We start from the raw sequence: 20854 nt of genomic DNA, 5'->3' as shown, positions 1-20854 counted from the left end.
CACACACACAAACACAGATGCGTACACACTGCATGCACCACACACAACACACACACATGCACATACCACACAAACACAGATGTGCACACATTATGTGCACCACACGCTCGACACATACGTGCACACACCACACGAACAGATGTACACACACCATGTGCACCACACACACACAGGGCAGTAATGGCCTGAGGGCATGCTATTTGCTGAGGACACCTGTGGGACCCTGCTAAGCCCCGGGGATGTTCCGGGTTCTCCCAGGTGCCGCTGAGATGTGCTCATGGCAGAGCCTCAGGGACCTTGGCTCCTGGTGCCCTCTGATGTCCTGGGGCCTCTGTGGACTCACCTGAAGGGCTGAGCTCTGTCTGCCCGTGACTTTGGGAGGAGCATTTAGGGTGCAGAACCGTGGACTGCTGTTGGGTCACATGAGACAGGACAGATGCTTTCCCTGACCCTGGGTTTTGTCTTCCAGGGTGACATTGGGCCACAGGGCTTCCCGGGGGCCCCAGGAGACATGGGCCCCAAGGGTGAGAAGGTGAGTCTACAGGTGGGGACGGTGTCCTTCTCATCTCAGCCTCTGGCCCGGGTGGAGGCCGCAAGCCTTTGGCATGACCTTGTCTTACGTTCCTAGGGGGATCCTGGGATAGGAACGAGAGGACCTCCAGGACCCCAGGGGCCGCCGGGGCCACCAGGACCTTCCTTTAGACATGACAGGCTGGTGAGTCCCATGGTCCCCTTGTCCAGACCTGGGAAATGCCCCCTGGTGGGGGTCTGACCCAGGAGGACCAGCTCCTGCCCTCGGCTGTGGGCTCACAGGAGCTGCTAGGCCTGCCCTCCTCGGCATCTCTGGGCACATCTCCCTTTGCTTCTTGTTGTGAGCAGCAGGGTCGGGTGCATGGGACAGGGTGATCAGGGCCGGCCTTCCCATTGCATGCCCACTCTGGGCAGGGGATGGGTCTGGCACCTGGTGACAGCTGTCTCTGGTGCTTTCTGCTCAGACCTTCATTGACATGGAAGGATCCGGCTTCAGTGGTGACTTAGAGACCCTCCGGGTGAGTGGCCCTGCCCAGTGGCTGCTGTGTCCCTGTGGGACCAGCCAAGACCCCATGAGAGGCAGCTGGGTCCCCACAGGGGTGGTCACAGGGTGCTCACCGCTGGTAGGTGCTGCATGTGCTCTATGTGTGTTCCGCTCCAGGGCCCAAGAGGTTTCCCTGGACCTCCTGGACCCCCCGGTGTCCCAGGCCTACCTGGTGAGCCAGGCCGCTTTGGGGTGAACAGCTCTGATGTTCCAGGACCCCCGGGTCTTCCTGGTGTGCCTGGGCGGGACGGACCCCCTGGATTTCCTGGACCCCCGGTAAGTCCTGTGGGGATGGATCCCTGCCTGCCAGGAGTGGGTGGTCATCCTGCATGAGGACTCACCACCCTCCCACCTTGCTGGGGATCCTTGGGACATGGGCCCTGTCTCTGAGCTGCATTGAGAGTATGGCGGTGCCCCCATGCTCATCCCATGATTTGCGGGTGCTGACCTGCCACACCACCACAAGCAGCACCGATACTCTCTCTGGCCTTCATGGGTCCCCTGACCTTACAAGAGGGCATCACCGTGGGTGATTCTCATGGTGGGAGGAGACCCAAGCCCTCGCTGGACCTGCTGCTGGAAGACCAGGGTGGGAGGAGCACCAGGCAACCTAGAGCTCCCTACAGCTCTGGGCACCAGGCAACCTAGAGAGTGCCCACAGGGGTCTCTGGTAGCTAGGGATGTTGTCTGGGTTTTCCCTGGGTAATTTACCCTGGCGTAGAGTTGTTTCCATTGTCTTAGTGATCACCTAGAACTCAGCTGACCTACCCCAGCCACAGGATGCTCTGATGGCCTCCCGGGTAGCCATCCAGGGTCCCTGTGGAGAGACTGCCCCCAACATCAATTCTGGAGAGTACATTTTACACTTTCCTCTTCCCCAACATCACAGGGTGGGCTAACAGCCCTTCCCTCCTCATCCTCCTGAGCGGCCAGCAATGCTGCAGTCCACATACTATGGGTGGGGTCTCCTGTGAGCCACAAGACTCTGGCCAGGTGTCTGTGTCCGTGTGTTCAGGGAACATTCTGTGTCCTTGCTTCCCGGGAAATCTGTGAAAGCCCAGACAGATAATTATCTGCTAACCCAGAGTCTTTCCAGAAATGGAATCCTGTCCAGACCCATACTTTGCTTATCTCTCCTCCAGGGGCCCTCAGGTCCTCCAGGAAGAGAGGGCCCACCAGGAAAGCCCGGACAGAAAGGCAGCCTTGTAAGTCCCTTCCCACCAGGCCAGAGTGGACAGGAACCAGTGCTGTGCTGTCTGGCCAGAGTGGTGCACTGCAAAGGGGCAGTGCCGGGAGGGTGGGGCCGTGGACAGCCCAGCTGCCTGGGCTGTGGGCTTCCAAGGCTGTGTGGCTGGCTGGCTGCGGGTGGAAATTCAGGACTGTGTGTTGTGGACTTCAGTAACAGTTGTTAAGAATATTGACATTCCATTTGATCTGAAAACATTTCATGTTTCAATTTTGGTTACATTAAGAGTAGGGCAGCTTTCAGGAAGCTTCGCAGGCCTCTGATGAGATGGGAGTGGCCATGATTTCCAGGTGGCATTTCTGTGGCCAGAGATGGTGGGAGGTGCTGGTGTCTAGCCCTCTGGGGAGTACACATGCACTTGGTGCCTCTTGTGAGCACTGAGTCAGCCCACTGTGTGGTCAGGCAGAGGATGCTCCTGAAAGGAGGGGGCGAACCTACGCGTGCCACCTTTTTGATGATAGTTGAGTTAAAGAGCCGTCCTTGTCAGAGGTGCCCACGTTTGTCACACATGGTTGAGGCCGTGGGCTGCCTGCGTGGAGCCAGGCCTGGCACTGGGCTCAGGGTAATTCCCCTCACGGCCATGGCCTTCCCCAGGAGGGGATGATGTCAGGAAAACACCTAGAAGTAACTAAATCAGCACAAACCACAGAACAAAGCCTGGGACCAGGGCTCAGGATGCCCTGCTCTGCTGTCTGACTCTGTGATTGATACCACTCTACTCTCTTCCCCACAGGGTGGCATGGGTGTCCCCGGACCTAAGGTATGAACAGGCCGCGTTTGCCCACGAGGGGGCACATGCTCCTCCTGGGTGCTGTCCCTGCACTGAGCTCTGCTGATGAGCTGGGTCAGATGGGATCTGGGGCCCGGGCCTGGACTGCTCCGGGCTGGGAGGCCCCAGGGTGGTCGTGACCTGCTCCCCAGCGTCTTCATGTGGGGGGCTCACTCCTGGGAGTCCATCCTCACCCTGCCCCGCACACCAGGTGGTCCCTGCAGTACTCGGAGGGAACATAGGGAAGCAAGGGCTTCCTGGGGGCCTGGCCCTGTCCTGGCAGCCACAGGCCCTCTGCTTGGGGCTCCTGATCTGCCTTGGGTCCAGCCTTCCTTGGGCCACATCTGCCCTGCCCCAGAGGTGCCGGGCTCTCTCTGGAGAGCACATGACCTGCAGCTCTCCTCGGTAGTGTTGTGACGAGGACGAAGCCGTCTCTAGTGCTAGGGAGGAAGAGCTGCGGGCGGGGTGCTCTTCACTGGGGGTGCTCGGGTCTTTGTGAAGCACTGTGAAGAGGCCTGGCCATGGATCCAGTCACCATGGGCTGAGCAGATGCCCTGATGCGCTCTCTCCTCACCCGTACAGGGAAGCCTGGGAGACCCTGGTCCTGTTGGCGCCCCTGGGGAGAATGGCTTGGCAGGAGCCCCTGGACCTGCTGGACCACCGGGCCTCCCTGGGCCCCCTGGGCCCCCTGGGCCTCCAGGACCAGGATTCATGGCTGGGTTTGTGAGTACCACTGCCTTGACTCCAGAAAGCTGGGTCTGCTGTCATGGCCCCCTGGGCATCACACCCACTGAGCAGCACTTCCCGGGCAGTGGTCCCACCCTGTGTGGCCCCGCTGTCCCTCTACCTCTGCTATGCCTCAGCTGATGCTCAGACCAGGAGCAAGCGCCCTGAAAGAGGCTGAAAGGGATCGCCCACCAGGCGTCTGCCCTCATTTAGCCCTAAGGATAGCCCACATAGCCATAGCTTGGTCTCTACCTTGGGCAGTGCCTGGTCCCAGGGAGGACAGGACACAGGCCAAGTACCCCTCCTGTGTCCTCCAGGATGATATGGAAGGCTCTGGCGCTCCTTTCTGGTCGACACCCCGAGGCTCCGACGGGCTACAGGTACTGCCCAGGAGCTGGGCTGGGCCAGTGCAGGCAGCATTGGGGTGCCTGGGTAGGAGGGCGTCTCGTGGGGACCAGAGCAGCTCTGCAGAGTCCTGAGGGCCAAGTGGTGTGTGGCATGACCCACTTCAGGCCACCATTCCTCTTTGGAAACACCCCCTGTGGAGTTGAAGAGCCGAGGGATGAGGAGTTGGCCTAGACATGGGGAGCCACAGGGATGGTTGCCATGGGCAGACGTGGGGTCTTTCTAGAGGAAGGCCTTCCTGGGGAAGTCAAGTCATCAAATTTTTGTGGTCTAGTTTGGAGAAGTAGCAGATATTTGTCACCCTCTGCATGGTGAGGCTTGGGGCAACTAGCAGGAACCAAGACCCCAGCACAACCAGGGTCAGCACAGTTGGCACAGGGCACAGCCAGGGGTACATGTGGGGGCCTAAAGCCACAGGGCCCTGGGATCTTCAGCTTGGGTCTGGGAGGCGCATGGGGCCCCCAGCATATCCCTCAGGCCTAGTGGGTGCACCTGTGGCTGGGACACAACTTTTATGTGGAGCAAAACTGATGGGAAATTTCAAATGGGCAAAAACTGATTCCTTTACATATCTTTAAAAAAATCTTGATTTTTGCCAATGAGCATGTTACCTTGTGGGACAAAGATGCCTGGCAGGGCTTAGGGCTGCACTGACGCTGCATCTTCTCTGCCCTGACAGGGACTGCCTGGCCTGCCCGGACTCAAGGTCAGTGAAAGAGGAGCTTGGATGCTGTGGTCCCAGAGGCCTCCTTGCTGCTCAGCCCTGGCCCGGTGGGGCATACAAGGCTAGCCTACTGCCTCTGGGCACTGCTGCTTTAGGCCACGGCCCTCTGATCACAGGAGCAGTGTGAATCTGTGAGGGGAAAGTCACAAACCACAGCAAAGTCTAACAGGGAAATAACCACACATGTCCCTCTCAGACAGCCAGTGTTATGGCCTCGTCTTCTTTCTGAAGCCCCACTGCCCCATCCAGATGCCTGCTTTCTGCAGCAGGTTTGCTGGCATGGGCAGCAGGAGAGACTTAGGGAAGAACCTGGAGCTCTCACCCCAGCCTTGGTGTGGGCGGGATGGTGTCCCTGGAGCTGTCGGGACCTCTGTTCCCTGCTTGCCCCCCCTGGATCACCAGCCAGGCCTGGCATCGGAGCCCCCACCCTTTTCAGGCCCCACAGGGCTCCCAGGGTCAGTGGGGAGGTATGAGGACCTCCCAGGAGGGACATCTCCCTGCAAGTGCCAGGTTCAAGGGCTCCAGATCTCCCATTAAACCTCGTTAGAAAGTTTTACAAAACACTGGGACATTTGAAGGCCTGGATTTTTAGATGGGCTTCATGTCTGAGTGACATAATCTTGCAAAGTGGCTCTTGTCACCAGCTTCCAGAACAGCCCAGATCGCGTGTCTACTGGGATACAGCCCATGGCCCTGCCATTAGTGGGGCCTCAGGGCCCTGGGATCTTTAGCTTAGGGTGGGGAGGCATGTGGGCTGCATCTGGGGGATCAACCCTCCCCTTCTCCCATGGGGCGTGGGGGGTGTTGCCTGGGCCAGCCTTGCTCACAGAGCCCTTTGCCCCCTCAGGGGGATCCTGGAACACCTGGGCTGCCTGGAGCCAAGGTAAGCACCTGTGCTGGGGGAGCCTGTTCCTTGATCCTCAGGAATGGCATGAGGGCTCATCCTGGGGCCATCAGGCTGGGGTGTAGAGGGCTGCTAGGGGACCTCCTATGCCTTCCTAGGGGTCAAGCTCTTGGCTACCCCACCGTTCCTGTGCCTCTATGTTTTGTAATTTAGACCTGTCTGTTTCAAAGACAGACCTGCACCAGACACCACCCCAGGCCACCCAGGGGACCTCCCTTTTCAGAGCTCCCACCCCAAGGCACACCCAGGTTTCACAGAGTCAAGGGAACAGTCCAGGTGCTCTGTCCAGCTGTGCCCCATAACTTGCAGGAGCCACACCAGAGGGCTTTAACTGCCAGGACTCCTTGTCCCCCTCCCCTTCCTCTCTGCTACCCCTGCACCCCCCAAAATCCCACCAGGATGAATCACCCTTCGGGATTGAGCTAGTCACCTACAGAAACCCGGGTCATTATCACTCCACACACGTCCCCACAGCCCACAGCCTCCCAGGCCAAGCACTGACACTCTGCCCTCCACCTGTCCTTTCCAGGGAGAAGTTGGAGCAGATGGGGCCCCCGGGTTCCCTGGCCTCCCTGGCAGAGAGGGCTCCGCCGGGCCCCAGGTCAGTGACTTTGGTGAGCTCAGGGTGCAAAGGTGACCCCTGAAGGACTGTAGGGAGATGGGAGCTGACATATGGTGTGTTCCCCAGGAGTCTCTGGCTCCAGTGAGTGGATTCCCAAGATAGGCTTCCTCTGTCAGGGAATGAGGACTCTCCATGTCTTTATTCTGGTCCAGGGCTTAGTGGTCTGGGAGCTCCTGGAAGGGGGCTCCTGTCTGGTATGATGACTTTCCCTCCCGTCTCTGCAGGGACCAAAAGGAGACAGAGGGAGCCAAGGAGAAAAAGTAAGTGTCCCTGGGACAGGGGGCATCTCAGGGCCTGCAGGTGCACGTTGGGTGGACAGATGGGGCTTCAGTGTGCTGCCCCAGGTTCACATCCACCCTGCACCCATGTGGCCTCAGAGATGCAAGACAAGGGCCTCACATGGGCAGGGGAAGCTTTCGGGCTGGGAGCAGCCCGTGAGGTGTGGCTGTCCCTGATGGCCGCCTGCCCTGCCCGGGAAGGGGGTCCCAGGGCCACTGACCATAGCCCCACGCACCTCCTTACCCCTGTGGACCCCAGGACGCCCCCATGGCTTGGTTGGGGTCTGGGGTTTTGGTTAGGGCAGCCGGACCCAGGAAGCCCCCACAGCCTGGGTGGGGTCTGGGGTCTTGGCTGGGGCAGCCAGACACATGACATTCTCTTCCAGGGCGACCGCGGTCAGGATGGAGTCGGGCAGCCAGGCCTCCCAGGGCCACCGGGACCCCCAGGGCCTGTGGTCTACGTGTCAGAGCAGAGTGTAAGGACACTGTGGGAGGTGCCTAATCTGCCCAGCCTCCACCCAGGGGAGGGGACCCCAGTACAGGGCAGGGCCTGGCCAACTGGGCCCTCAGGAGGTGGGAGCAGGTGGCCTGGCAGGATCAGGCACTTGTTTTTATGGTGATGTTTCCCAAGTAGTCAGTCCCTTGGTCCTGGACAATGTAGTCCCTGACTGTAGGTCATGGATCTCAGCGCCCTCATCAGGATGTGGACGAGCCTAGGGTTCTTTGGGGCAAGGTCTTGTCAGTCCACAACCTTCCTCCCTGCTCAGCCTCACCCACACCAGACCGAGCCAGGGCCAGTGCTGCACTCAGGGCAGAAGCCTCAGATACCTGCTGCCTCTCGGCACCTGGTGCTGGGCTGAGGGCAGGTGCAGGTGATGCTGGCCCAGCTCCCCCTTGGCACTGCCATCTGTGGGCCCCTGAACAGTGACTGCACCTCTGTGCTTGGCTCCCTCCCTCGAGAGCTGGGTGCAATGTGGTGAGAGGTGTGGAGCTAAGCGAGCCCACAGCCCAGGAGGGCCTGGCTAGAGCAGCCTGGCTCCCGCAGTAGCCAGTGGACCAGGAAGGGCAGGCTCTGCCACTTGGGCCTCAGACAGGGCCTGGCCCGAGGAGCAAGGGCGTGTCCAGCAGAGCTTGAGCATTTTAAACAGAAATGGACTTAAAGCTCCTGGCCCATAGGGATCTGAGTCTGGGTCAGGGGTGCTCTGAGCTGAGGAGGGGTCTATGCTAGGTGAAGTGGGTTCCCAGGATGTGGCTCAGGGTCTCCTGGGGATACTCAGGCAAAAACCAGAAAGACTATTGCCAGCAAGATTTTCCTTCTAAATTTCATTTTTTGGTATTACTTTATTGATCTTATAACAGTAATAATTGGAGCCGAATTTAATTTTCAGTGAATTTTCTTTTTTCTAATTTCTGTCTTTCCACTGGCATGCTTACAGGGTGCTGTGCTGAGTGAGCCAGGGCCCAAGGTACGTGCCTTCCTATCTGAGACTCTCCACGGGGGCTGGGCGCAGTTGGGGGTGGCTCACATGAACTCCCAATGTTTCTGGGTGCTCAGGGACCAGGCTGACGCTGCCCCTCTTCCCACAGGGCCGGCCCGGCTACGCAGGCTTTCCCGTAAGTAGCCCCGCTCCAGAGATACAGGCAGGCTGCCACCCTCCCTGCTGGGCGGTGGGGTGGGGGGGCTCCTCTGTGCACCAGGACAGCCTCATTTAGCCAGAGGGGTAGGGACAGTTGCTGTCCTGTATGATGGTAGCAGGATGTGACAAGAACCTCGGGGCAGCCCAGCATAGGTGACACCCACGAGGCTGATGACTTCCTGTGCCTGAGCAGAAGCCTCAAACGTTGGGGCAGGGTATGGCCCTCTCTACCTAGGACTAGGCAGGCTAGCACATTACCAGGGAGCAGCTGTGGAAGGGATGGGGTGGCCACCAGGATGGGAGGCTTGGGTCACATAGCCCCTCACTACCTACAGTGTCTCTTCCAGGGACCCGCTGGGCCTAAAGGTGACCTGGGTGCCAAAGGTGAGCAAGGCTTCCCGGGACCCAAGGTAAGGGGTGCTCCATGAGGCCCTGTAGGGTTGCTACCACAAGGCTGGTCTTTGTCAGGATCAGGTTGTGACCCTGCTGGGCTTCCTGCCATTGCAGGGAGAGAAAGGTGAGCCTGGCAGCATCTTCAGCCCGGATGGCAGAGCCATGGCCCCTGTGCAGAAAGGAGCCAAGGTGAGGGCAGGTGCAGGGTCGGGTTGCATACAGCTCTCCTGAGCGCAGGCATGGGGTTGGGTTGAACACAGCTCTCCTGAGGGCAGGCGTGGGGGTTGCACACAGCTCTCCTGAGGGCAGGTGTGGGGGTTGCACACAGCTCTCCTGAGGGCAGGTGTGGGGTTGAGTTGCACATAGCTCTCCGGAGCAGCATAAGCCCTTTCCTTGTCTACCCCTCACAAGCACGGTGGGTGTGTTCCTGCCACTCAGGCTGGACATGGCCCACCCTGCAGGGAGGTTGGGGATGCTGGTGGCAGAGGCTCTGCCTCTCTTCTGCCCCACCATCTCCCACAGAGGGGCTCAGGCTGCCCCCAGCTCTGTACCCCTGTCCCTGGTGGTCTTCTGGCCTCTTCCTGGGGGCACCAACCCCAGGGTGCCAGCAGAAGCCTAAGCATGGCAGTGGTCCAAGTCATTTCCTTCAGGGGCCTGTGCCCTGGTCTCCCAGCTGTGACCACCCAGGCAGGCCTTGGAAGGGTATGGAAAGGAGCTGCTTCATCTGCTGAGTGTGCAGGCCAGGCTCCCACAGGCCTGCACCAGGGCCCAGAACCTCCAGCAATGGGGACAGGCCTCGAACCTTGGATGCCCAGGCCTAGAGCACAGGCCGCTGGCCTCACAGCTGCCTATGGTCAAGGTGACCCCAGCCAGGGCACTGCACAGGCAGGGCAGGGCCACCGACACAGGCACAAACCCCAATCTGGAATCTTCTCCCCACTGGCATTTCCTGTCCTCCCCTGGGTCTTGCTTGTGGCCCTGGGCACCACCCAATGTCCCCAGAAGGTAGGGGATCCTGAGGGAGGCTGCCTGGTGGGGACAAAGCCCACCGCCTAATGGAGCCTTCTGCCTTTCTATTCAGGGAGAGCCAGGCTTCCGAGGACCCCCGGTGAGTAGGACCCAGCTCTGTCTATGTGGTGCACAGGCGAGCTATGCACTGGGACGCTTGTCACTAGAGTGGCTATTGAGTGTGTGCTGTGTGGCCCTGGGTTTATCTCCCAGCCACACCTTCAAAGTGCATGGGCAGAGTGAGGCGGAGGCCACACAGAGGTTGTCCTCAGTGCCAGGGCAGGGCTGCTCTGCCTCTGCCCACCTGAAAGCTGGACCCTTCTCTCTGCAGGGTCCCTATGGACGACCAGGGCACAAGGGAGAGATTGGCTTTCCTGGACGGCCGGTGAAGACCTGGGGGCTTTTGGGGAGGCCCTCTGTACCCTGCATGGGCAGCAGCTCAGGCCCACAGGACAGTGGTCATGGAGGGGAGTAGATGGCCACTCCTACTGTCCTTCTCCAGAACTGGCCCTATCTGAGCACAGCTCTCACCCCCAACGTGGCCAGGGTGGGTGGGGGTGTCCCAGCCTTGCTTGTGGGGAGCTCAGGTCCAGAAGGGCCCAGGTGCTGCTGGGGTCAGTCACTCCCTCCTCAGCAGGTCCCCGGGCAGGAAGATGGGGTGAGGAGGGCCAGGAGCCAGGAGGGCAGGGGTGCGAGAGGCTGAGCCCTCAGGCTGGGTGCCCTTTGGTGGGTGACTGCTGCACTGTGGCCAGTGCCCAACAGTCCCCACCCACTGTTCTCTGCCCAGGGTCGGCCTGGGATGAACGGGTTGAAAGGAGAGAAAGGGGAGCCAGGAGAGCCCAGCGTGGCATTCGGCATGAGGGTGAGTTCCTGCAAGGGGGTGGACAGGATGGCTGGACTCCAGGACTGGAACAGTGTGGCCAGGGCCTGGGATCCTGCATCTTGTCTACCAGAGGCTGCTTCAGTGTGGCCCTCACGAGCTGGTCCTCTGACATGTACATATATACACACACACACACATATATATGTGGGCACACTTGTATCCACATACACCTGTACGTGTGTGCACCCGTATATACACACTCTTACCCACATACACAAGCAAACGTATGCATACTCACATACAGATGCATAGCATGTGCATACACACCTGATACAACAGTGTACACAGACACACCATACGTGTGCAGGCACACACATGCTCATATGTTGTAACATGCATACGTTACAATTTACACGGCCACACCACATACATGCAGGCATGCACACGTATACTCACACTCAGACACGTGCACACGCACAAATGGACATGCTCATGCATTCACACTCAGGCACAGATGCACACACATGGACACACTTGCTCACTCAGGCACATGTGCACACACACAAGTGGACACGCTCGTGCACTCACACTCAGGCACACATGCACATGCACATATCTGGCCTGAACCCGTGGGGGCTCGTGTGGTTTTCTCAGAAGGGCACCCTGGCCAGCAAGGGCTCTGCGTGTGCCCCTGCCTGCCCGTGGTGCTCTGCCCAGCATGGTGCCATAACTTGCAGTCACTCTGCTTTCTTTTGGGCCATGCCTTTTATTTCAGCAGCGTCAGTGGGCTGGGCATTTAATCAGAGAGATCCTGCAAGGCTGAGGAGGCCTGCAGAGGGGCTGCCCCATCCCCGCCCCGCTGATCCTCTGGCCCCTGCATCTCCAGACTCTGCAAGCGCTGCCAGGTGGGGCTTGGATGCAGGGACTGTAAATGGCACCTCTGGTGGTTTGCACTTCTGCCCACTGATGTTAGCTCTTGGGGCCTCACTCCTGCCTTGGACTGATGCTGGCTGCCATCATGTGAAAAAACTGCAGCGTCTGCCAGGTTCTGAAATTGTGCTGTGGGAACAGGCCACTCTTGTCAAGAAAAGAAAGATGGGCCCTCGAGTTTTGTTCTCAAGGATCTCTCTTGCCTTGGGTGGCAGCAAACGCAGCCACTCGGCAACCCTGGACAACAGATCTCCTGGGGCCAGGTCTTCCTGTTGGTCTTTCCTATTGGCCCAAGGTCCTGCTGCCACTCTCTGCTGCAGCGAGACAGTTAAAGGAAGGAGGGAGAAAACATGCATTCATGGCCGAGCCTGACCTTCCAGCCCCGGTGGTCCCCACAAGTGTGCATGTGGCCTTCAGAACACACTGCCCATGTGGCTAGAGTCAGATCATTTACGGTCTTTGCTCCAATGCAAATTCACACACATGCACCCACACAAGTTACAGTCCTCAGAGTGGCTCCTGGGGTGCCCTTTCTGACTTGGGAGCCCTCCCTGAACTGCACCCATGTCTGCAGGGCATGGCCCCAGCAGTAGATGTGCCCCTATAGCCTCACTGCCAGTCCCCAGAGGGACAGTCTGAGCATAGCTCTGAGCTGGACCGGGTGTGGGCCAGTTTCTGCTCTCACAGAGCCCACGGCTTCTTGCCCTTCTCCTGGGTGTGTGGTCCCTTTGCAGGGAGCCCAGAGCACCTTGCACCTTTCCAGTTTGTCCTTGCTGTCGCCAGACAGCTACTGGGGAGGTCACCACAGAATAGAAATGCTCTCTGCCCACACCTGCCACTGGGCCATCATGGATGGCCTGGCTGTGAATCCGGCTGACCACAGCTTGCTTTCCCCACACAGGGAATGCCTGGCCCCCCTGGGCCTCCGGGGCCCCCAGGCTCTCCCGGGACTCCCATCTATGACAACAACGTAAGTCTCCTTGCACCCTCTCTCTCTGTGGCCCCCTGCGGCATCTAACATAGAGCCATGGGCAGTTGCACTGTCCTCCTCCCACCTAGAGCCTCTGTGTCCAGGGTGCCCCTGGAATGAGCTGCCTGGTGGATGGAGCCCTGAGGAGGGCGAAGGCCTGGGTGCTAAGTGTGATGGGGCCAGGGCGCCCCCCACTCCACCAAGCTAGGGGGTGAAGGTACCACAGAGGGTTCCCATTCCAGACTTGCTCCTCCCCCACTCCGTTGGGGGGGGAGTAGGGCTGCCAGTGTGGCCTTGCAGAAGGCACCAGGGACTTGTATAAAGCTCAGGGCCCCCTGGATGGATGGTAGCCTTGGTCTCCAGAACATTGTCCCTCAGCAGCCACCTCTGGGCCCCTCTCTGCAGGCGTTTGTCGAGTCTGGCAGGCCTGGGCCTCCGGGATCACCAGGTAAGCACCCCAAGCTTGTGGTTAGAGAGAAGCAGTTCCAGGACCTCCTGCTCCTTTCTGACCCTGGGCACCAGCAAGAATCCCCGAGCCCCTGTGCCGGCCACAGCTGGCATGGCCTCCCAGGCAGCCTGGCCATGGGCAGCAGCCCACCCTGGGGTGACCACCTGTCTGCACAAGGCAGGGCAGAGGTGGCCCAGAATCAGTGGCCCAGGTTCCTGGTATCACCTGTGGGGCCTTTGCTCTCTAGGAACCCCTGTCCTGTGTACTCAAAGTCCATCCAACACCCCTCCAGGTTCAGGCCCAGCCCTGGGCACAGTGGGTGTGCGTGGATGGGAGGGCATCATCCAGGAGGCCTTTTGGTGTGTTCTTTGATGGGCTCTGGGGTCTTTGGTTTTCCAGGGTTTCAGGGGCCTCCTGGACCAAAGGGTGACAAGGGAGAAGTGGGTCCACCTGGACCTCCAGGTAAGTGCTCTGGGTGCCCCAGGCTGGAGCTAGGGTGCACCAGCCCCAAAGGGCAGGGCCCTCGCAGGAGCCAGGCCTGGAGGGCCTCAGAGATGCATGCCTGTCACCCTCATGGCAGGGCTGGGCCACAGGGCAGCTCCCAGAGGAGATACCACCCTCAGCCTGCCAGAATCCCCGTAAGCAGTGGCTGATAGTCGACACCAGAGGACCCACACCCAGCCCTGCATGGGAGCCATGCCTGGCAGGTGGTCCTGGGGTGGAGGGCGCTCCAGCACCTCCTCTATTCCCAGTGCGCAGTGGGGACACTCTGCTGAGTCCCACTCCTGCTGAGAGCAGGTGGCTGGTGTTGATGCACCACACCTACCAGGCTGGGCTGAAACCACCAGGCTGCCCGTGAGCTGGCCCCAGGTCCGCACTGGCCCCAGCTGGGGCTGTTCCCACCCGGGAATGGACTGGGTGAGTGGAAGCGAAGTGAGGTGCATGGAGTGGGCAAACGGAGGCAAGTTACAGGCTGGGTCCTCTCTGACCCCAGAGATGAGCACATGGCACAACATGCCCCCAGGAGCCAGTGTGAGGGCACCAGGGCCCCAGCAGGGCCAGCATCTGGGGGCAGTGTGGACAAGAATTCTCCAAAATGAGGGACATTCCAAGAGCTTTCCAAAATCCAAGGATCAGCAATGAGAGCAACAGGGGATTTCTGAAGAAAGATGTGTACACGTGTATAAGAGTGTGTGGTGTGTGTGCATGTGGGCTGATGTGTGTATACAGGGGTGTGTGGTGTGTGCATGTGTGTCTATAGAGGTGTGTGCTGATGTGTGTACAGGGGTGTGTGTGTATGTGTGTATAGCGGATGTTTGGTATATGTGTGCTGATGTGTGTGTATGGGGGCGTGTACAGGGTGTGCATGTGCTGATGTGTGTTTGGGTGTGTGTGTGTGATGTATGTACATAGTGTGTTGTGCATGTGTGCTGATGTATGTATAGGGGTGTGTGTGCTGATGTATGTACAGGGGGTGTGTGGTGTGTGCATGTGTGATGTGTGTACAGGGCGTGTGTGTACATGTGTGCTGATGTGTGTACAGGGGGTGTGTGGTATGTGTGCTGATGTGTGTATAGGAGGTGTGTACATGTGTGCTGATGTGTGTATAGGAGGTGTGTACATGTGTGCTGATGTGTGTACTGGGGGTGTGTGGTATGTGTGCATGTGTGTATGGGGGGTGGGTGGTGTGTGTACATGTGTGTATGATGTGTGTACAGGTGGTGTGTGCCTGTGTGTGCAAACGTGTGTGTGTATAGAGTGTGTGGTGTGTGTAGGGTTTTTGGGGGTGTGTGTGTGTTCAGGCACAGTGTACCCTAAGGTGAGAAACGTGGCCCGAAACAGAAGAAATGTGATAAAGGAACAAGTCTTCCAGAAAAATCCAGTAATTACGAATTATAAATTTCTATGCCACGAATAATAGCCTTAAGGTACAAAAGTGAAAACTGACAGAGCTTAACAGACCCATGCAAATTAGTTGTGACAGAAAGTTTTAACCCAGGAAATGGGAGATCTGAACAGCAAGGCCACAAGCTTGACCCATGACATCTCTCGGCCATGGACTCAGCAGGGGGACTAGACTCCCAAGTGGGCCAGGGTGTACCGAGCACATCAGCAGGTGCCCGGGATGGCGATCTCACACAGTGTGGTGGATCCCAACGCAGAGCAGCCGACTTTAGGCCACATGTGAGCAAGGAGAGATGAACATGAGAAACTACCTAGCAGGCAGGATCAGCTGGAGCCCCACGCTGCTGAGGTGGCCTTGTAGGGTGGAAGCTGCAGACTGTCGGGCGATGGGGCCCTGCCACCTGTCACCTCTGCAGAAAGGCTTAGGCGGAGTGGGCTTGGGATTGAGCAAGGTTTCAAGGGCCCAACGACTGCAACTGTGGTCACCCCATCCCCACTGAGGGCACCTGAGATGGTTTCGCCCTGGGTGCCCGGAGCCACCTGCCCAGGGCATAGCCTCTGGGTGGGCATGGCCTCTGGCTCCCACTAAGCACTTGGGGTGCAGGTTTCAGAGTGACCCCAAGGCTGCTTTCCCACCCAGAAGGAGGGGGCTTTATTAACTGTTCACAAAATTATAGCCTTACATAACAGTTATTTCTAAGTATCCAGCTCAAGCAATTAGAAAACAAACAGCAAATGTAGTTTAATGAAAACAGATGGACATATTAAAATGGCAAATGAAAAGAAAAAGTATATATTTATATCTGTGTAAAACAGGAAGCACCAGGAAGCCCAAAAACCAAGTTAGGTCTTGGGACGGCTGAGACTATTCAGATGCCTGTGTCAAGACTAATAACAAAAGCAGGAGCAGCGACATTTCTGCTGAGGGGCATGCAGAGGGTCCCTGGGCCCTGCGCGGGTGGAGGAAGGAAAGTCTCACTGTTTCCACAGACAACAAGTCCCATGTAAACAACCGCAAAGGATCTACAAATAAAGTGTCAGAATTAATAAGTAATTTACCAAAGTCACTAGGTAAAGGCAATTAAAAAAAATCAATGCCTAGTCATAAACAATGAAAAATATTTTTAAAAGACACTGTTAACAAAAACGTCAAAAATATCAATTAGGTAGGAATCCACGTAATAAAATATGCAGGCTCTATGGAGAGAAATACAAATACTCCTTTGGTGGGGGGCTGAGCGTGAGGTGCTTTGCCTGGGCTCAACTGGTCTCCCTCCTCTGCAGGGCAGTTCCCATTCGACCTTCTTCACCTAGAGGCTGAAATGAAGGTGGGTGATTCCTGGGTTGTCCTCGCCGTCCCCCACAGGGGTGCTGGCTCCCTGGGAAGCCCCTCGGGATATTTTCTGGGGCTCGGCTGAGGTGGCAGGTGGGAGCTGATCCCTCTCCTGCAGGGCCTGGGCAGACTTGGGCTCCAGAAGCTTCCAGCTGCCTTGCCCCAGTGTGGGAGGGATGTACCCCCTCCCACCCTGGGCTGTGTCACACATGTGTTTCCTCCTGCAGGGGGAGAAGGGAGACAGAGGGGACACCGGACAGAAAGGCGAGAGGGGCGAGCCCGGGGGTGGTGGCTTCTTCGGCTCCAGCGTGCCAGGCCCCCCCGGCCCTCCAGGCCCACCGGGCTACCCAGGGATCCCGGTAAGCACAGACCCGGGCAAGAGCAGGTGCCAATTTTCTGGCCTGTGCAGACAGAGTTTGTGGGCCTTGGAGCCAGGCCACTGATGCCCCCAGGCCAAACCAGCGTCCTGTGAGCCCATCCCCCCAGCAGCCCCTGCATTTCTTTGCCCCCTTGTGGGGCACTTGGCAGGTTGGAGCACAGGCACACTGCCAGGACCCCTCATGGCCCTTGGTGCTACACCTGTGGGCACTTCTTGAGGAGGTGCCTACAGTCCTGGGGAGCCATGTGGGCCCAGGGGACCATGGGCAGGACTAGGTCAAACCCCCTCAGGGCTTGGGACCCCATCTGCCTAAGAAGATTTCAGGGAACCAGGTCCAGCTTCTGCCTAGGGGGCTTCCAGTCCCTGTCCCAGGTGGTGTGGGAGGGGCCTGGGTTTCCCCGCCCATGCTGTGGGCAGGAGGGTTACCCGGGATATAGGGACTCTTGGCAAGCACAGCCCGAGCCCTTCATGCACACTGCACATGGCAACGTGTCTCTGGTTGTCCTAGGGCTCCAAAGGAGAGAGTATCCAGGGTCCACCTGGCCCACCTGGACCTCAGGGACCCCCTGGCATTGGCTACGAGGGGCGCCAGGGCCCCCCTGGCCCACCAGGCCCACCAGGGCCCCCTTCATTTCCTGGCCCCTACAGGCAGAGTGAGTTGGGCAGGGAGTGGGTCAGGCAGAGTGTGGGTTGAGGCAGAGCCCACTGGCCCCTGCCCTGTGGCCACCAGCAGCTGCTTGTTCCACCTGGGTTTCCCTTTTGCAGCAATCAGCGTTCCTGGTCCCCCCGGACCCCCTGGCCCCCCGGGCCCCCCTGGAATCACTGGTGCCTCCGTAGGGGTAAGCAGCTGGTGGCTCTCACCTCCTCATGCCCCTCACCCAGTCACAGACCCCACCGATCACACCCTTACCCCCAGCCCCAGAGTCCTCAGTGGAGCCACAGACACCAGTGCTGTGATGGCTGTGCTCAGCAGACATGCATGAAGCCAAGTGGAAGTGGGATGGGGACTGGGGGGGCCAGGGAGGAGGACAGCCTGTCAGGAACCCCCTGGGGCTGGTCCACTGTGCATGGAGGCAGGGAGCAGTGTGGGCCGGGGACTCCATGCTGCTCCTGAGGGTGGCCACACAACACCCTGAAGTGCCCAAGCCAGCCCCCACAGCCCTGCCCAGTCTGGACCCATGGGTCTGGCAGCTTCAGCCAGGCCAGTGGGTGGCACCTTCCCTCTGTCCTGCTGGTCAGCAGCAGGGCCCCCAGCGCACTGGGTTTGGGTTCTAGCAGGTGCGAGTCTGGGCCACGTACCAGGCCCTGCTGGACCAGGTGCATGAGGTGCCTGAGGGCTGGCTCATCTTTGTGGCCGAGCGGGAGGAGCTCTATGTCCGTGTCCGAAATGGCTTCCGGAAGGTTCAAGTGAGTTCTGGTGGGGGTGGGACCAGGAATGCAGGTGGAGGCCAGGCCTTGTGCAGGAATACTGTAGGCAGGTAGCCAGCCAGTGGCTTCTCATGTTTTGTGCTCATTTAAACTTCTATAAGCTGCGCTGGTTTTACAAAAAGGGAATGTAGGTGAACGCACTAATGTGCTGGTACCGGCGGCTCATGTCACCATGAAGGCTTACCCGGTGGACATGCATGTGAATAAGACCAGGTGGCTTACAGGAGGAGCATTACAGAGCTGGTACAGCGCTGGCAGGATAAGGGGGCTGCTTGGCTCTCCACACTGTGCATAGTAAACACCTTGAGATAAATGTGGCTGTGGCTGCTAGAGCTAGTCCAGGTGGGTGCAGCCAGGGCTCTTGGGCCCCTGCAGGGGGCCTGTCCTTTGTAGGGCACAGGTGGGGTGGATGAATGCCAGCCCAGGAGCCTCCAGTCTGACCCTGAGGAGTCTGTGCCGGTCTGTGTGTTGATGCGGACCCTGAACTATGGGCAGTGCCCATTCCCTGCCCCTCCCCATCACGATCCCACCCTGACCTGGCCCAAGCACACTTTATCTGGCCAGGCAGAGGCTGTGGGTCTTGTCAGTGAGACTGACCAGGTGCCTGCTATGTGCCAGGTGTCCTTGTGGGCACTGGAGGTGCAGCCTGGGCAATAGTAACATCTGCTTTGTAACAAATGAGCTTTGGGGAGGGCAGGGCAGCTGGGGGTGGTTGCCTGGGTTGCTGGAGTAACCCCTGCCACTTTCTTTCAGCTGGAGGCCTGGACGCCACTCCCAAGAGGGACGGTATGGAGCATTTTTCTTTTTTAGACTTGGCAGGTCAGGGTGTGAGGGGTATGCCGGCAGGGGTATGCTTCGTCTCAGGTTTCCCAGGGAACTTGGCTGCCCTGCTTGTAGGAAGTGCCCCATTGCGTCTTCAACACAAGACACTCCTGGGGGCCGAGACCCACATTCAATGTGTGTCTGTCCCCCCTTAACCACAGTCAGGCACAGGAGTGGATGGCTCTGGGGCATGTGGGGTGGGGAGCATCTTCCATGAGCAAGGGTTGTGCAGTCCCCTGCAACCTGTCCTAGGGTAGAAGCTGTCACCCAAGCTAAGTGTCATGTGTCAGGGGCCCTGGGCCTAGGCAGTGGCAAGAAATGCCTCTGTGCATGGTGGGGCCTAGGGCCACATGGGCAGAGGTGATCTACTCGTCCTGGTGGGGTGCCACCTCCTGCTCCCCCGCCCACCCTGGGGAGCACAGCCCCACGCACCGAGAGCACAGAGGTGGTGCAGGAGGGCATCCTCGGAGGGAGCACCTGGACCCCAGTGGCTGAGCCTTCACGAGCTTAACTGATCTGCAGGACAATGAGGTGGCCGCCCTGCAGCCCCCACTGGTACAGCTGCACGACAGCAACCCGTACCCCCGGCGGGAGCACCCCCACTCGACAGCACGGCCCTGGCGGGCAGACGACATCCTGGCCAGCCCCCCGCACCTGCCCGCCCCCCAGCCCTACCCCGGGGCTCCACACCACAGCTCCTACATGCACCTCCGCCCAGCGCGTCCCACAGGCCCACCTGCCCACACCCACCAGGACTTCCAGCCGGCGGTGAGTGCCCATTGGGCCTTGGAGGAGAACATGGATTTTCCAGAGGTCCAGGGAGGTGCCTGGGGCAGGCCAGGACTACAACTTGCCCAGTGGAAGGCCCATGGCTGTGCACAGAAGCTAGGGCCCTGCGAGGCCAGTGCCCACCTATGTCTGGAGACCCAGCAGCCATTGCTCTGGACCCAGTGTGCCGAGGAGTGGGGCCGTGCTGGGGCTGCTGCTTGGGCCGGTGGCACCTGACATCACCTGTGCTGCCCTCGGTCGAGGGGTCTGTTCTGGGGGTTGGACAGAGACACACGCAATTGTCAGGGGGTGCAGGAGGCCACCGGGAACATGGCTAAGGGTGAGGGTGGTGTCTGGCACGGCCCCTGACCGGCACAGCCTCTCCACAGCTCCATCTGGTTGCACTCAACAGCCCACTGTCGGGCGCTATGCGTGGCATCCGCGGGGCCGACTTCCAGTGCTTCCAGCAGGCGCGGGCTGCGGGGCTGGCAGGCACCTTCCGGGCCTTCCTGTCCTCACGGCTACAGGACCTCTACAGCATCGTGCGCCGCGCTGACCGCGGGACTGTGCCCATTGTCAATCTCAAGGTGGGTTGGCGAGAGATCTGTGGCTACGGCAGATCCTTACATGCACCCAAGCCTGACTCAGGTGTGGGGTCACGGCACAGGTTTACCTCAAGGGTCTGTGGAGGCTACCGTGGGCGTCACCCACCCGAGAGCAGAAGCCCATGTCCCTCTGCACCCCGTGGGCTACCCAACCCTGGGCTGTGATCCCTGCTCCCTTGGCAGCACCCCCCACGGTCTTGATGTCCATCCCACCTGGATGCTCCCAAGGAGGCAGGGCTGGGAGCACCCAATCTTGCATGAGCCTAGGGCAGGATTCCAGGGTCGTATTCCAGGGCTCCTTTTCATGACCTGGGCTGTGTGTTCTTGATGCCCTGAGTGCACCTGTGTCCCCTGCTCCCCCAGCAGCAGAGGACCCGCAGGGACCAGGGGCCAGCCCCCCACTTGACAGGCCGGGTCCCTCCACCTTAGGGTCCCCTCGGGCTGTGGGGGATGCCTAGCTGTGGCTATGCACCTGCCTCGTCCTTGGGCAGGACGTGAGTAGGGACTGAGGAGCCCCCACACTGTCTTTCCCCTGCAGGATGAGGTACTGTTCCCCAACTGGGAGGCTCTGTTCTCGGGCTCTGAGGCCCCACTGAAGTCCGGGGCCCGCCTCTTCTCCTTTGATGGCAAAGATGTCCTGAGACACCCAGCCTGGT

General features: G+C 59.3%; 1 protein-coding gene and 1 long non-coding RNA gene across 7 annotated transcripts in view; both read left to right on the top strand.

The window, feature by feature from the left end:
• Nucleotides 1–20854, top strand: part of COL18A1 (collagen type XVIII alpha 1 chain) — a 90608-nt gene that overhangs the window by 67417 nt on the left and 2337 nt on the right. For 4 of the 6 annotated variants that reach the window (XM_053565877.1, XM_053565876.1, XM_053565874.1 and 1 more), the window contains 32 exons: nt 470–532; nt 629–715; nt 996–1049; nt 1193–1351; nt 2218–2280; nt 3055–3081; nt 3673–3813; nt 4134–4196; nt 4901–4927; nt 5793–5828; nt 6379–6450; nt 6696–6731; nt 7136–7225; nt 8186–8215; nt 8337–8363; nt 8734–8796; nt 8894–8968; nt 9861–9887; nt 10119–10172; nt 10575–10649; nt 12442–12510; nt 12916–12958; nt 13358–13420; nt 16148–16191; nt 16424–16555; nt 17084–17228; nt 17341–17414; nt 17851–17982; nt 18757–18789; nt 19348–19593; nt 19983–20180; nt 20737–20852. In XM_053565877.1, coding sequence (XP_053421852.1) covers nt 470–532; nt 629–715; nt 996–1049; nt 1193–1351; nt 2218–2280; nt 3055–3081; nt 3673–3813; nt 4134–4196; nt 4901–4927; nt 5793–5828; nt 6379–6450; nt 6696–6731; nt 7136–7225; nt 8186–8215; nt 8337–8363; nt 8734–8796; nt 8894–8968; nt 9861–9887; nt 10119–10172; nt 10575–10649; nt 12442–12510; nt 12916–12958; nt 13358–13420; nt 16148–16191; nt 16424–16555; nt 17084–17228; nt 17341–17414; nt 17851–17982; nt 18757–18789; nt 19348–19593; nt 19983–20180; nt 20737–20852 — 2564 coding nt within the window. The remainder of the gene's footprint in view (nt 1–469; nt 533–628; nt 716–995; nt 1050–1192; nt 1352–2217; nt 2281–3054; nt 3082–3672; nt 3814–4133; nt 4197–4900; nt 4928–5792; nt 5829–6378; nt 6451–6695; nt 6732–7135; nt 7226–8185; nt 8216–8336; nt 8364–8733; nt 8797–8893; nt 8969–9860; nt 9888–10118; nt 10173–10574; nt 10650–12441; nt 12511–12915; nt 12959–13357; nt 13421–16147; nt 16192–16423; nt 16556–17083; nt 17229–17340; nt 17415–17850; nt 17983–18756; nt 18790–19347; nt 19594–19982; nt 20181–20736; nt 20853–20854) is intronic. The other 2 variants (XM_053565873.1, XM_053565875.1) reach the window with 1 other exon arrangement.
• Nucleotides 13430–16011, top strand: LOC128568179 (uncharacterized). Its single transcript, XR_008375006.1, has 2 exons — nt 13430–14538; nt 14572–16011. It is a non-coding gene; the product is annotated as an uncharacterized LOC128568179 (long non-coding RNA).

This window comes from Nycticebus coucang, chromosome 16 (genome assembly GCF_027406575.1).
Source record: "Nycticebus coucang isolate mNycCou1 chromosome 16, mNycCou1.pri, whole genome shotgun sequence".
Classification (NCBI taxonomy): Eukaryota; Metazoa; Chordata; class Mammalia; order Primates; family Lorisidae; genus Nycticebus; species Nycticebus coucang.
This window is presented reverse-complemented; position numbering and strand designations above follow the sequence as displayed.